The following is a 16,305-nucleotide window of genomic DNA, read 5'->3' as shown; positions in this document are numbered from 1 at the left end:
TTCGGAATTTTGACTGGTACTGTATATATGGGCCATCTGGTGTGATGAGTATCATCCATGCTAGTCTGCTCTCTTTGATTCATCATCATAGAAGCCTTCACCACTGAGCTCCACTGAGCATGTGCAGAAGCATGCCATGGCTGTGTCCCAAATGACACCCTAATACCTATATAGTGTGACACGTTTCACTAGACCCTATGGGCCCTGGTCAAAAGTAGTGCACTGTATAGGGAATAGGATGCCGTTTGGGATGAAGCAGTGTCACTTAGCTGCACTGAGCATGTGCAGAAAAATTACGAAGTCCAGTGGATGTTGTTGAAGTCACCAGCTCTGGTTGGGCTCTTCTGCCTTTTTCTCCAATAACACTTTGCAGCCATAGGGGAATTGTACAATGACACAATAAAAACTGCTGTGTCATTCTGTCCGACTGGTTGGCTGGTGTGGTCAGGGACATCAACCTTTTACTCCCATAACACTGGCCATAGGGGAACACCAGCCAGCCAGCCAGCCAGCCAGCCAGCCAGCCAGCCAGCCAGCCAGCCAGCCAGCCAGCCACAGAGGAACAGTACCATGACACCACAGAAAGGGTTGTGTCATCTGTACCGACTGGCCGGCTGCCTTATGTAAGAACATGAAGGGCACTGTGGGTTATATCTCCTCTGTATCCCTAGGCTACATCCCAAATGGCACTCTATTCCCTTTTTAGTTCACTACTTTTGACCAAGGCCTAAGTCTAAAGCTCTGCTCTGCTCTCTACTTGGCTGCCGATTGCCTTTTTTTGTGAGAGGAGCAGAAGAGGGACTGGGCTCATGCTCCCTAAGCACTGCTTTCTGCCACTCTTTTTTTCACTGTTCTCATCCCTCTCTTTCTCCCTCTCTTTCCCCTCCACATTAAGACATAAAGACACAGTGAGCTGAGTGTGATTAAGAGGTTATGTTTAATACCATAGGGACTGACTCATTGAGGGGAGGTTTTAAAATAGCCTAAATCTTTATTAACGGTTTAGACGTTAACAGTAACAATGGCTTCATTTGTAACTGTAACCACAGCCGTGGTCACAACATAACATTTGGCTGCAGACTGCAGTCCCTGGGACACCACAGAGGCAGGGAGAGGGTGTATCTAGCTCTGTGGCTGTGGCTGCAGCCTGGTTAGTGGTTGTTGCAGCTAATTGTCTGTGGTTTTGTAAGTTGGGATAGGTTGCTGGCTGCTCACCGCAGGAAGCACACTCACTCACTGATGGAGTTGCACACTCTGCAGAAACATTGAGAAGAGAGGGCAAACAAGCTACGCACGCACACACACACGCACGCACGCACGCACGCACGCACGCACGCACGCACGCACGCACGCACGCACGCACGCACGCACACACACACACACACACACACACACACACACACACACACACACACACACATTCAATAGCTGCTGTTCAATGTGCTGCAGGCTATTTCCCATCTCCTTGTGAAGCGTTGGCCAACACCAGGGTTCCTCTGACAGTGTTAATGTATTTCTACAGAGCTCAGTCGGATCTCCACGATGGTTGCTACAAACCACTAAAGTGTAGGGACAATACACGTATATAAGGCATGTATGACATACGGTGTTCATACTGTTCTCTGTAAGAACATAACAGATATAGAAATGTATAAAAGAAGAACGTAACAAATGTCAAACCATACAGTGATTCCATAGGGCCCTATTGTATCGTACTCCTCACCATCCCCGTGCTACAGTATACCAGCCCATTTATGAGTGTGCTGGCATTCCATACAAAGGAAAGTATAGAGTATATTGTACAGTAAAGTCTGTTCAGTGCAGTGAGTGTGTATGTGTGCGAGGGGGGAGAGTGTATCTGTTTGTGTGTGTGTGTATCTTAATTCACTTTAGCAGTCTCATGACGATTGTGAAGCACAGACACAGCTTCCAGCAGAATCAGACACGGGCTGTGTCTTTAATGCACCTGTAAAAGATGGGACTGTTAGACAGTGTGGTGTACATAATGGATCAATTTGAGCTCTCAGTTAGAGAGACGTATGGGCAACACTGTAACCTCTTTGTTCACTGGGTTTTTAACACCGTCTCTCTCTCTCTGTCCCTCTTCTCCCCCCTCTATTATTCTCTCTTTCCATCTCTCTCTCTTTCTCCTCTCCTCGCCCTCTCTTTCTCTGTCCTACAGGAACAGTATAGCAGCATCTGCAGTGTGTGCGTTTAACCTCAGCTCCATCACCCAGGCCTTCAACGGTCCCTTCCGTTCCCAGGAGAACCCCCGCTCTACCTGGCTGCCCACCCCCAACCCCATCCCAAACTTTCAGGTACTACCCACCCCAACTTTCATGTACTGCCCACCACCAACCCCACCCCCAACTTCCAGGTACTGCCCACCCCCAACCCGTTCCCCAACTTCCATGTACTACCCAACCCCTTCCCCAACTTCCAGGTACTGCCCACCCCCAACCTCTTCCCCAACTTCCAGGTACTGCCCACCCCCAACCCCATCCCCAACTTCCAGGTACTACCCAACCCCACCCCCAATTTTCAGGTACTGCCCAACACCTTCCCCAACTTCCAGGTACTACCCAACCTCTTCCCCAACTTCCAGGTACTGCCCACCCCCAACCTCTTCCCCATCTTTCAGGTTCTGCCCACCCCCAACCCCTTCCCCAAATTTCAAGTTCTGCCCACCCCCAACCCCTTCCCCAACTTCCAGGTACTACCCAACCCCTTCCCCAACTTCCAGGTACTGCCCACCCCAACTCCATCCCCAACTTCCAGGTACTGCCCACCCCAACTCCATCCCCAACTTCCAGGTACTGCCCACCCCAACTCCATCCCCAACTTCCAGGTACTGCCCACCCAAACTCCATCCCCATCTTCCGGGTTAGTGCTGGTCTGAAGCAAAATCCTGCTCACCCTGTGTGTCCCCAGAACCAGGACTAACAGACTCTGCATCTAGGTGGCACTGCATATAAGAACCAGGACTAACAGACTCTGCATCTAGGTGGCACTGCATATAAGAACCAGGACTAACAGACTCTGCATCTAGGTGGCACTGCATATAAGAACCAGGACTAACAGACTCTGCATCTAGGTGGCACTGCATATAAGAACCAGGACTAACAGACTCTGCATCTAGGTGGCACTGCATATAAGAACCAGGGATTATGCACCCAAAAGCCCACATAATTTACATTTTAGCAATGCAACTGTAGCTTTATGAAGAAATTCATGTCATTCGGCATTTCAAAAGCATATTGTTGCTGTAGCTTGCCAGACACAGAGATGTTGTTTGCCAAACAACAATCATTACAGTGTAACAGTATTGTAGGTGTGAATAAGCGTGATTACTGGAGGAGAAAATGAGAAGGAAATGACCACAGGCAGAGGCATAGTATTGATTTATTCAAAGCAACAATGACTATTAAGATGAAGTATTATTCCTTTTCAGTTAACTTTTCTTTCTTTCTCTCTTTCTTTCTTTTTCTTTCTTTCCCTGTGTCTTTCTTCCCTCTGTCTCCTGCTCTCTCACTCCTCTCTCATCCCCCCCTTTCCCTCCCTCCCCTGTCTCTCTCCCCCTTTCTCCCTTCCCATCCCCCCTCCCCTCAGTGTGGTACCATAGATGATGACGGCGGTCCTAACGATGGTCTGACGGAGCGCAGCCTCCAGGACGCCCAGCGGCTGTACCTGATGAACGACGTGGTGCAGCCCGTCTCTGTGGACCCCTTGGTCATGCAGGATGACGTGCGCTTCTCCAGACTGGTGGTGGACATTGTACAGGGTCACGACACACTCTACCATGTCATGTACATCGGCACAGGTCAGTCGAGTTCAAAGGTCAGGGGTCAATCAATTAAATTGACTTATAAAGGAAAGGGCACATTATCTAGGTAAATCTCCCTAGAAGGAAGAAACCTAGGGCCTCCCGGGTGGCGCAGTGGTGCCACCAGAGACTCTGGGTTCGAGCCCAGGCTCTGTCGCAGCCGGCCGCGACCGGGAGGTCCATGGGGCGGCGCACAATTGGCCCAGCGTCGTCCGGGTTAGGGAGGGTTTGGCCGGTAGGGATATCATCGCGGGCCGGGTGCAGTGCGCGCTGACCAGGTCGCTAGGTGTACAGTGTTTTCTCCGACACATTGGTGCGGCTGGTTTCTGGGTTGGATGCGCGCTGTTATAATTTAAAAAAATAATATATACACTGCTCAAAAAAATAAAGGGAACACTAAAATAACACATCCTAGATCTGAATGAATGAAATATTCTTATTAAATACTTTTTTCTTTACATAGTTGAATGTGCTGACAACAAAATCACACAAAAATGATCAATGTAAATCAAATTTATCAACCCATGGAGGTCTGGATTTGGAGTCACACTCAAAATTAAAGTGGAAAACCACACTACAGGCTGATCCAACTTTGATGTAATGTCCTTAAAACAAGTCAAAATGAGTCTCAGTAGTTTGTGTGGACTCCACGTGCCTGTATGACCTCCCTACAACGCCTGGGCATGCTCCTGATGAGGTGGCGGATGGTCTCCTGAGAGATCTCCTCCCAGACCTGGACTAAAACATCCGCCAACTCCTGGACAGTCTGTGGTGCAACGTGGCGTTGGTGGATGGAGCGAGACATGATGTCCCAGATGTGCTCAATTGGATTCAGGTCTGGGGAATGGGCGGGCCAGTCCATAGCATCAATGCCTTCCTCTTGCAGGAACTGCTGACACACTCCAGCCACATGAGGTCTAGCATTGTCTTGCATTAGGAGGAACCCAGGGCCAACCGCACCAGCATATGGTCTCACAAGGGGTCTGAGGATCTCATCTCGGTACCTAATGGCAGTCAGGCTACCTCTGGCGAGCACATGGAGGGCTGTGCGGCCCCCCAAAGAAATGCCACCCCACACCATGACTGACCCACCGCCAAACCGGTCATGCTGGAGGATGTTGCAGGCAGCAGAACGTTCTCCACGGCGTCTCCAGACTCTGTCACGTCTGTCACATGTGCTCAGTGTGAACCTGCTTTCATCTGTGAAGAGCACAGGGCGCCAGTGGCGAATTTGCCAATCTTGGTGTTCTCTGGCAAATGCCAAACGTCCTGCACGGTGTTGGGCTGTAAGCGCAACCCCCACCTGTGGACGTCGGGCCCTCAAACCACCCTCATGGAGTCTGTTTCTGACCGTTTGAGCAGACACATGCACATTTGTGGCCTGCTGGAGGTCATTTTGCAGGGCTCTGGCAGTGCTCCACCTGCTCCTCCTTGCACAAAGGCGGAGGTAGCGGTCCTGCTGCTGGGTTGTTGCCCTCCTACGGCCTCCTCCACGTCTCCTGATGTACTGGCCTGTCTCCTGGTAGCGCCTCCATGCTCTGGACACTACGCTGACAGACACAGCAAACCCTTCTTGCCACAGCTCGCATTGATGTGCCATCCTGGATGAGCTGCACTACCTGAGCCACTTGTGTGGGTTGTAGACTCCGTCTCATGCTACCACTAGAGTGAAAGCACCGCCAGCATTCAAAAGTGACCAAAACATCAGCCAGGAAGCATAGGAACTGAGAAGTGGTCTGTGGTCACCACCTGCAGAACCACTCCTTTATTGGGGGTGTCTTGCTAATTGCCTATAATTTCCACCTGTTGTCTATTCCATTTGCACAACAGCATGTGAAATTTATTGTCAATCAGTGTTGCTTCCTAAGTGGACAGTTTGATTTCACAGAAGTGTGATTGACTTGGAGTTACATTGTGTTATTTAAGTGTTCCCTTTATTTTTTTGAGCAGTGTATATATATATATATATTTTAACACTTCACTAGCTGTCCAGCCAAAGGATATATTATAGAGCTCTGAGTTTTTCCTAGCCACATGACCTGAATGGGAAAACCTCTTGACTCTAGGCTGTATACAGTACAATCTGTCACGTTCCTGACCTGTTTTCTGTTGTTTTGTATGTGTTTAGTTGGTCAGGGCGTGAGTTGGGGTGGGTAGTCTATGTTATGTGTTTTCTATGTTGGGTTAATGGGTTGCCTGGTATGGTTCTCAATTAGAGGCCGGTGTTTGACGTTTCCTCTGATTGAGAACCATATTAAGGTAGGTTGTTCTCACTGTTTGTTTGTGGGTGATTGTTCCTGTGTCTGTGTTTACCACATGGGACTGTTTCGTTTGTTCGTTCGTTTTAGGTAGTCTGTTCCTGTTCGTGCGTTCTTCGTCTATATGTAAGTTCGTTTGTTTCAGGTCTGTTGCCTTCGTTTATTGTTTTGTAGTTTGTTCTAGTGTTTTGTCAGTGTTTTCGTCTTTCATTCAATAAATTAGTATGTATTTCTCACCTGCTACGCCTTGGTCCGTTCATTCACCACAAGACGAACGTTACAGAATCACCCACCAACAAAGGATCAAGCAGCGGTGTAACGGGAGAGAGAAACAGCGCACGAAGGAGGAATGGACATGGGAGGATGTTTTGGACGGCAAGGGTTGCTACACATGGGAGGAGATCCTGGCTGGAAAGGATCGCCTCCCATGGGAACAGCTGGAGGCGATTAGGAGAGCGGAGGCAACCGGAGAGAGGAACCGGCGTTATGAGGGGACGCGTCTAGCACGGAAGCCCGAGAGGCTCACCCAAAAATTTCTTGGGGGGGGGGGGGGGGATAAAGGGTAGTGTGGCGAGGGCAGGTAGGAAACCTGCGCCCACTTCCCATGCTTACCGTGGAGAGCGGGAGTACGGGCAGACACCGTGTTATGCGGAAGAGCGCACGGTGTCTCCTGTACGGGTGCATAGCCCGGTGCGGGTTATTCCACCTCCCCGCACTGGGCGGGCTAGAGTGAGCATTGAGCCAAGTGCCATGAAGCCGGCTCTACATATCTGGCCTCCAGTACGTCTCCTCGGGCCGGTGTACATGGCACCAGCCTTACGAATGGTGTCCCCGGTTCGCCTACACAGCCCAGTGCGGGTTATTCCACCTCCCCGCATTGGACGGGCTACGGGGAGCATTCAACCAGGTAAGGTTGGGCAGGCTCGGTGCTCAAGGGAGCCAGTACGCCTGCACGGTCCGGTATATCCGGCGCCACCTTCCCGCCCCAGCCCAGTACCTCCAGTTCCTCCACGCACTCTCCCTATGGTGCGTGTCTCCAGCCCAGTACCTCCAGTTCCGGCACCACGCACCAAGCCTCCTGTGCGTCTCCAGAGCCCTGTACGCACTGTTCCTTCTCCCCGCACTCGCCCTGAGGTGCGTGCCCTCAGCCCGGTACCTCCAGTGCCGGTACCACGCACCAGGCCTATAGTGCGCATCGAGAGTCCAGTGTGCCCTGTTCCTGCTCCCCGCACTAGCCTTGAGGTGCGTGTCTCCAGTCCGGTACCACCAGTTCCGGCACCACGCACCAGGCCTACTGTGCGCCTCAGCAGGTCAGAGTCGGCCGTCTGCCCAACGCCGCCTGCACTGCTCGTCTGCCCAGCGCCGTCTGAGCTGCCTGCCTGCCCAGCGCCGTCTGAGCCATCTGTCTGCCCAGCGCCGTCTGAGCCATCTGTCTGCCCAGCGCCGTCTGAGCCATCTGTCTGCCCAGCGCCGTCTGAGCCATCCGTCTGCCCAGCGCCGTCTGAGCCATCCGTCTGCCCAGCGCCGTCTGAGCCATCCGTCTGTCCAGCGCCGTCTGAGCCATCCGTCTGCCCAGCGCCGTCTGAGTCATCCGTCTGCCCCGCGCCGTCTGAGCCATCCGTCTGCCCAGCGCCATCTGAGCCATCCGTCTGCCACGAGCCATTAGAGCCGCCCGTCTGCCACGAGCCATTAGAGCCGTCCGTCAGTCAGGAGCCGCTAGAGCCGTCCGTCAGTCAGGAGCCGCCAGAGCCGCCAGCCAGTCAGGAGCCGCCAGAGCCGCCAGCCAGTCAGGAGCCGCCAGAGCCGCCAGCCAGTCAGGAGCTGCCAGAGCCGCCAGCCAGTCAGGAGCTGCCAGAGCCGCCAGCCAGTCAGCAGCTGCCAGAGCCGCCAGCCAGTCAGGAGCTGCCAGAGCCGCCAGCCAGTCAGGAGCTGCCAGAGCCGCCAGCCAGTCAGGAGCTGCCAGAGCCGCCAGCCAGTCATGAGCTGCCCTCCAGTCATGAGCTGCCCTCCAGTCATGAGCTGCCCTACAGTCATGAGCTGCCCTACAGTCATGAGCTGCCCTCCAGTCATGAGCTGCCCTCCAGTCATGAGCTGCCCTCCAGTCATGAGCTGCCCTACAGTCATGAGCTGCCCTACAGTCATGAGCTGCCCTACAGTCCGGAGCTGCCCTGCAGTCCGGAGCTGCCCTACAGTCCGGAGCTGCCCTAAAGTCCGGAGCTGCCCTACAGTCCGGAGCTGCCCTACAGTCCGGAGCTGCCCTACAGTCCGGAGCTGCCAGTAGTCCAGAGTTGTCCCTCTGTCCTAAGCTACCTCTCTGTCCGGAGCGATCTCTCTGTCCTGAGCTACCTCTCTGTCCTGAGCTACCTCTCTGTCCTGAGCTACCTCTGTGTCCTGAGCTACCTCTCTGTCCTGAGTTGTCTCCTCTATTTAGGAGGGGCGTTGGTGAAGGTTCCTGGACCATGGTCGGGGGCGAGGGTCGCCACTCAAGGGACGCTAAGGAGGGGGACAAAGACAGTGCTGGAGTGGTGTCCTCGTCCACCGCCGGAGCCGCCACCGCGGACAGATGCCCACCCAGACCCTCCCCTTGAGTTTTAGGGGTGCGCCCGGAGTTCGCACCTTGAGGGGGGGGGTCCTGTCACGTTCCTGACCTGTTTTCTGTTGTTTTGTATGTGTTTAGTTGGTCAGGGCGTGAGTTGGGGTGGGTAGTCTATGTTATGTGTTTTCTATGTTGGGTTAATGGGTTGCCTGGTATGGTTCTCAATTAGAGGCCGGTGTTTGATGTTTCCTCTGATTGAGAACCATATTAAGGTAGGTTGTTCTCACTGTTTGTTTGTGGGTGATTGTTCCTGTGTCTGTGTTTACCACATGGGACTGTTTCGTTTGTTCGTTCGTTTTAGGTAGTCTGTTCCTGTTCGTGCGTTCTTCGTCTATATGTAAGTTCGTTTGTTTCAGGTCTGTTGCCTTCGTTTATTGTTTTGTAGTTTGTTCTAGTGTTTTGTCAGTGTTTTCGTCTTTCATTCAATAAATTAGTATGTATTCCTCACCTGCTGCGCCTTGGTCCGTTCATTCACCACAAGACGAACGTTACACAATCAATGATTTCTCATCATCTTCTTCCTCCTCTCTCCTCCAATCAGAGTACGGCACCATCCTGAAGGCTCTTGCGACCACCAATAAGAGCCTTCAAGGGTGTTACCTGGAGGAAATCCAGCTCTTCCCCGCTGGGGTGCAGGAGCCAATCCTGAGCCTGCAGATCCTTCAAAGTGATAGGTCACTGTTCGTAGGACTCAACAACAGAGTTCTGAAGATCCCTCTGGAGAGATGCTCCAACTACAAGACTGAGATGTGAGTTTCTTACCTTTTTCTGTTTTGTACAAGTGCAATAAAAGCCAAACTGGCCAACAAACCCAACCTTATGGAAGAGTATAGGTGAGCAAAAGCTGCAACTACAAGACTGAGACATGAGTGTCTCAGACTGAGAATGATTCCACATTCTGCATGTCATCCCAGGGTTGTGGTCAGTGGTGTAGTGGATGGTTAACGCAAGTAGACACATCTTACCAACCTTTCACGGAAAAAAACAATGAAAGTATACTAAAAAGCGTTACTTTTTTCACCGCTATCGGCAATCAGAGATTGCGCACTTATTTTTTTACCACTACATCACTGGTTGTGGTATATTACCATAGAAATGTACAGCGTGTTGTTTATTGCTTACTTATAGTCACTTGCCTTGAGTATAAAGTGCTAGAATTATACCAGCCTGAGTAACTGACTGTGTAGTCTTATCCCTTGGGACTCTGTACTAATATATTCATTATTTGATGATACACTACCAAAACAATAACACATTTAATTTGTTGCGGTGTTGCTTTTAATTAACGAAGCAGTGTTTCTAAAAAGAGTGAGAACAGAGAAAGGAAGGAAGCCTTTATCTTTTACTGTCTCTCTGATTCAGGCTCATTTAGTGGGAGACGTGTGGCTCAGACTCTGCCCTGCCTGACTCCTGCCAGTTCAATATGAGTCTCTGAGTGTGAGCTCTGCTCAATGCTCTGGCTGTCATCTCCAGAATAAGCTGCCTGATGGCTGCCTCTGTCGTTCATCTAAACCTCCCCTCTCTCTCTCTCACAGCTGAGTGAGGAGGAGAAAAGCCCTCCCCTCTCCCTCTCTCCCCCTCTCTCTCTCTGCTCTCTGTTTGTCAGGCCTTATGCATTTCATCAATGCTTTCAATCAACTCTCTAGAGCTGCATCCATGCTTTGTCAGCTCGCTGTGCAATATACGCGTGCGGGTGTGCATGAAGGGCAACCGACTGTATAGGAGATTGTTGTATGTGGAGGTGTGTGCGTGTGCGTGCGCGCGTGCGGGTGTGCATGAAGGGCAACCGACTGTATAGGAGATTGTTGTATGTGGAGGTGTGTGCGTGTGCGTGCGCGCGTGCGGGTGTGCATGAAGGGCAACCGACTGTATAGGAGATTGTTGTATGTGGAGGTGTGTGCGTGCGCGCGTGTGTGGGTGGGGGGGCTCATGCATATGATGAATCAGCTCGCTCCTTTCTCCATCACATGTCACCAGCGGTAACACACACACGCACTCACTCCTCTCCATCAGGTACAGTGGTGAATACTAAACAAGGTGTGAGTGAGGAGATGTGAGAGCAGAGCAGAGCGGAAGCCTCGGTAGCCAGGCCTATTTAAAACACAGTGGGGTGGAATAATCACACTGGGCTTCAAGGGCACACCAGGGGAACACTGTCCTTAATCCTGCGTGCTGCCTTATATCTGCCAGCCTCAGTAGCAGACACAGTCAGTTGTCAGGGGACACAGAGAGAGAAAACCACGCAGAACTGCAAATATACATGACAGGTGACGGGCTGTCAATCACTGTGATTTATTGTGATATCTAAGGTCGGCTCAGAACATGCAGGAAAGTGTGAAGGGCTTATTAGTCTTTAGTTTATGCTTTTAGGAAATCTTATTCAAAGAAAAGTTCATGCAGAATGCATACATTTCACAGCCATAGATACAGACACAAACAGGATTTACACAGAAATTGACATGGTTCTATTTTCTGTCTTTGCATATTGTTTGTCATTGCACTCCCAGGCTATTCTGTGTCTCAGCCCTCCGCCTCTGTGTTATTACATCAGTCTGCAGGAGACAGCCCCAGGACAACAACACTCTGCCTCTGTGTTATTAAATCAGTCTGCAGGAGACAGCCCCAGGACAACAACACTCTGCCTCTGTGTTATTACATCAGTCTGCAGGAGACAGTCCCAGGACAACACAGCCCCAGGACAACAACACTCTGCCTCTGTGTTATTAAATCAGTCTGCAGGAGACAGCCCCAGGACAACAACACTCTGCCTCTGTGTTATTACATCAGTCTGCAGGAGACAGTCCCAGGACAACAACACTCTGCCTCTGTGTTATTACATCAGTCTGCAGGAGACAGTCCCAGGACAACACAGCCCCAGGACAACAACACTCTGCCTCTGTGTTATTAAATCAGTCTGCAGGAGACAGCCCCAGGACAACAACACTCTGCCTCTGTGTTATTACATCAGTCTGCAGGAGACAGTCCCAGGACAACAACACTCTGCCTCTGTGTTATTAAATCAGTCTGCAGGAGACAGCCCCAGGACAACAACACTCTGCCTCTGTGTTATTACATCAGTCTGCAGGAGACAGTCCCAGGACAACACAGCCCCAGGACAACAACACTCTGCCTCTGTGTTATTAAATCAGTCTGCAGGAGACAGCCCCAGAACAACAACACTTTGCCTCTGTGTTATTAAATCAGTCTGCAGGAGACAGTCCCAGGACAACAACACTCTGCCTCTGTGTTAATACATCAGTCTGCAGGAGACAGCCCCAGGACAACAACACTCTGCCTCTGTGTTATTAAATCAGTCTGCAGGAGACAGCCCCAGGACAACAACACTCTGCCTCTGTGTTATTACATCAGTCTGCAGGAGACAGTCCCAGGACAACACAGCCCCAGTACAACAACACTCTGCCTCTGTGTTATTAAATCAGTCTGCAGGAGACAGCCCCAGGACAACAACACTCTGCCTCTGTGTTATTAAATCAGTCTGCAGGAGACAGCCCCAGGACAACAACACTCTGCCTCTGTGTTAATACATCAGTCTGCAGGAGACAGCCCCAGGACAACAACACTCTGCCTCTGTGTTATTAAATCAGTCTGCAGGAGACAGTCCCAGGACAACAACACTCTGCCTCTGTGTTATTACATCAGTCTGCAGGAGACAGCCCCAGGACAACAACACTCTGCCTCTGTGTTATTACATCAGTCTGCAGGAGACAGTCCCAGGACAACAACACTCTGCCTCTGTGTTATTAAATCAGTCTGCAGGAGACAGTCCCAGGACAACAACACTCTGCCTCTGTGCTATTAAATCAGTCTGCAGGAGACAGTCCCAGGACAACAACACTCTGCCTCTATGTTATTACATCAGTCTGCAGGAGACAGCCCCAGTACAACACAGCCCCAGGACAACAACACTCTGCCTCTGTGTTATTAAATCAGTCTGCAGGAGACAGCCCCAGGACAACAGCACTCTGCCTCTGTGTTATTACATCAGTCTGCAGGAGACAGTCCCAGGACAACAACACTCTGCCTCTGTGTTATTAAATCAGTCTGCAGGAGACAGTCCCAGGACAACAACACTCTGCCTCTGTGTTATTAAATCAGTCTGCAGGAGACAGTCCCAGTACAACAACACTCTGCCTCTGTGTTATTACATCAGTCTGCAGGAGACAGCCCCAGGACAACAACACTCTGTCTCTGTGTTATTACATCAGTCTGCAGGAGACAGTCCCAGGACAACACAGCCCCAGTACAACAACACTCTGCCTCCGTGTTATTAAATCAGTCTGCAGGAGACAGCCCCAGGACAACAACACTCTGCCTCTGTGTTATTAAATCAGTCTGCAGGAGACAGCCCCAGGACAACAACACTCTGCCTCTGTGTTAATACATCAGTCTGCAGGAGACAGCCCCAGGACAACAACACTCTGCCTCTGTGTTATTAAATCAGTCTGCAGGAGACAGCCCCAGGACAACAACACTCTGCCTCTGTGTTAATACATCAGTCTGCAGGAGACAGCCCCAGGACAACAACACTCTGCCTCTGTGTTATTAAATCAGTCTGCAGGAGACAGTCCCAGGACAACAACACTCTGCCTCTGTGTTATTAAATCAGTCTGCAGGAGACAGCCCCAGGACAACAACACTCTGCCTCTGTGTTATTACATCAGTCTGCAGGAGACAGTCCCAGGACAACAACACTCTGCCTCTGTGTTATTAAATCAGTCTGCAGGAGACAGTCCCAGGACAACAACACTCTGCCTCTGTGTTATTAAATCAGTCTGCAGGAGACAGTCCCAGTACAACAACACTCTGCCTCTGTGTTATTACATCAGTCTGCAGGAGACAGCCCCAGGACAACAACACTCTGCCTCTGTGTTATTACATCAGTCTGCAGGAGACAGTCCCAGGACAACACAGCCCCAGTACAACAACACTCTGCCTCCGTGTTATTAAATCAGTCTGCAGGAGACAGCCCCAGGACAACAACACTCTGCCTCTGTGTTATTAAATCAGTCTGCAGGAGACAGCCCCAGGACAACAACACTCTGCCTCTGTGTTAATACATCAGTCTGCAGGAGACAGCCCCAGGACAACAACACTCTGCCTCTGTGTTATTAAATCAGTCTGCAGGAGACAGTCCCAGGACAACAACACTCTGCCTCTGTGTTATTACATCAGTCTGCAGGAGACAGCCCCAGTACAACACAGCCCCAGGACAACAACACTCTGCCTCTGTGTTATTAAATCAGTCTGCAGGAGACAGCCCCAGGACAACAACACTCTGCCTCTGTGTTATTACATCAGTCTGCAGGAGACAGTCCCAGGACAACAACACTCTGCCTCTGTGTTATTACATCAGTCTGCAGGAGACAGCCCCAGGACAACAACACTCTGCCTCTGTGTTATTAAATCAGTCTGCAGGAGACAGTCACAGGACAACAACACTCTGCCTCTGTGTTATTACATCAGTCTGCAGGAGACAGTCCCAGGACAACAACACTCTGCCTCTGTGTTATTAAATCAGTCTGCAGGAGACAGCCACAGGACAACAACACTCTGCCTCTGTGTTATTACATCAGTCTGCAGGAGACAGCCCCAGGACAACAACACTCTGCCTCTGTGTTATTACATCAGTCTGCAGGAGACAGTCCCAGGACAACAACACTCTGCCTCTGTGTTATTAAATCAGTCTGCAGGAGACAGCCCCAGGACAACAACACTCTGCCTCTGTGTTATTACATCAGTCTGCAGGAGACAGCCCCAGTACAACACAGCCCCAGTACAACAACACTCTGCCTCTGTGTTATTAAATCAGTCTGCAGGAGACAGCCCCAGGACAACAACACTCTGCCTCTGTGTTATTAAATCAGTCTGCAGGAGACAGTCCCAGGACAACAACACTCTGCCTCTGTGTTATTAAATCAGTCTGCAGGAGACAGTCCCAGGACAACAACACTCTGCCTCTGTGTTATTACATCAGTCTGCAGGAGACAGTCCCAGGACAACAACACTCTGCCTCTGTGTTATTAAATCAGTCTGCAGGAGACAGTCCCAGGACAACAACACTCTGCCTCTGTGTTATTACATCAGTCTGCAGGAGACAGTCCCAGTACAACAACACTCTGCCTCTGTGTTATTACATCAGTCTGCAGGAGACAGTCCCAGGACAACAACACTCTGCCTCTGTGTTATTACATCAGTCTGCAGGAGACAGCCCCAGTACAACACAGCCCCAGTACAACAACACTCTGCCTCTGTGTTATTAAATCAGTCTGCAGGAGACAGCCCCAGGACAACAACACTCTGCCTCTGTGTTATTACATCAGTCTGCAGGAGACAGTCCCAGGACAACAACACTCTGCCTCTGTGTTATTAAATCAGTCTGCAGGAGACAGTCCCAGTACAACACAGCCCCAGGACAACAACACTCTGCCTCTGTGTTATTACATCAGTCTGCAGGAGACAGCCCCAGGACAACAACACTCTGCCTCTGTGTTATTAAATCAGTCTGCAGGAGACAGCCCCAGGACAACAACACTCTGCCTCTGTGTTATTAAATCAGTCTGCAGGAGACAGTCCCAGGACAACAACACTCTGCCTCTGTGTTATTACATCAGTCTGCACGAGACAGTCCCAGTACAACAACACTCTGCCTCTGTGTTATTACATCAGTCTGCAGGAGACAGTCCCAGGACAACAACACTCTGCCTCTGTGTTATTACATCAGTCTGCAGGAGACAGCCCCAGTACAACACAGCCCCAGTACAACAACACTCTGCCTCTGTGTTATTAAATCAGTCTGCAGGAGACAGCCCCAGGACAACAACACTCTGCCTCTGTGTTATTACATCAGTCTGCAGGAGACAGTCCCAGGACAACAACACTCTGCCTCTGTGTTATTAAATCAGTCTGCAGGAGACAGTCCCAGTACAACACAGCCCCAGGACAACAACACTCTGCCTCTGTGTTATTACATCAGTCTGCAGGAGACAGCCCCAGGACAACAACACTCTGCCTCTGTGTTATTAAATCAGTCTGCAGGAGACAGCCCCAGGACAACAACACTCTGCCTCTGTGTTATTAAATCAGTCTGCAGGAGACAGTCCCAGGACAACAACACTCTGCCTCTGTGTTATTACATCAGTCTGCAGGAGACAGTCCCAGGACAACAACACTCTGCCAGAAGCCTATAAAGAGGTTATGTCTTTCTGACTTGGATTATCCAAAGAGGACCTCTCCCTTTCTCTGTCCCCCTCTTTCTCCATAGGCGTGGCGGATGTCAGTGGGTCTTATGAAGGACACCCACCAGGTGGGGTGACAAAACACTAGTCCCATTGTCCTGCTGACTGTCTGTCTGGCTGACCTGTCTGGCTGAGTCGGTCAGTGGCCTAGCCTGATCTGTGGGTGGCCCTCCCAGTCCCATTCACACATACAGCCTTTCATAATGAAACCTCATAATAACTAGTGGAACTACAGCAATACATCAATTCATATTGGCTTCTTCAGCCCCCTCTGTGTGACACAATGGAGGTTTCTATGGAGCAGTCTTGTGTAGAAAAGCTACAGAGGCCATGGCATGGCTTATTTTTAACTTTAAAGTTATCTGTTTTTTT

The 16,305-nt window shown here is 50.7% G+C and overlaps 1 protein-coding gene across 1 annotated transcript in view; it reads left to right on the top strand.

The window, feature by feature from the left end:
* Positions 1 to 16,305, top strand: part of LOC120058330 (semaphorin-5B-like) — a 126,592-nt gene that overhangs the window by 69,986 nt on the left and 40,301 nt on the right. The window contains exons 8-10 of the mRNA XM_039006914.1: positions 2,183 to 2,318; positions 3,610 to 3,820; positions 9,219 to 9,426. Of these exons, the coding sequence (XP_038862842.1) occupies positions 2,183 to 2,318; positions 3,610 to 3,820; positions 9,219 to 9,426 (555 nt within the window). The remainder of the gene's footprint in view (positions 1 to 2,182; positions 2,319 to 3,609; positions 3,821 to 9,218; positions 9,427 to 16,305) is intronic.

This window comes from Salvelinus namaycush, chromosome 13, assembly GCF_016432855.1.
Source record: "Salvelinus namaycush isolate Seneca chromosome 13, SaNama_1.0, whole genome shotgun sequence".
NCBI lineage: Eukaryota > Metazoa > Chordata > Actinopteri > Salmoniformes > Salmonidae > Salvelinus > Salvelinus namaycush.
This window is presented reverse-complemented; position numbering and strand designations above follow the sequence as displayed.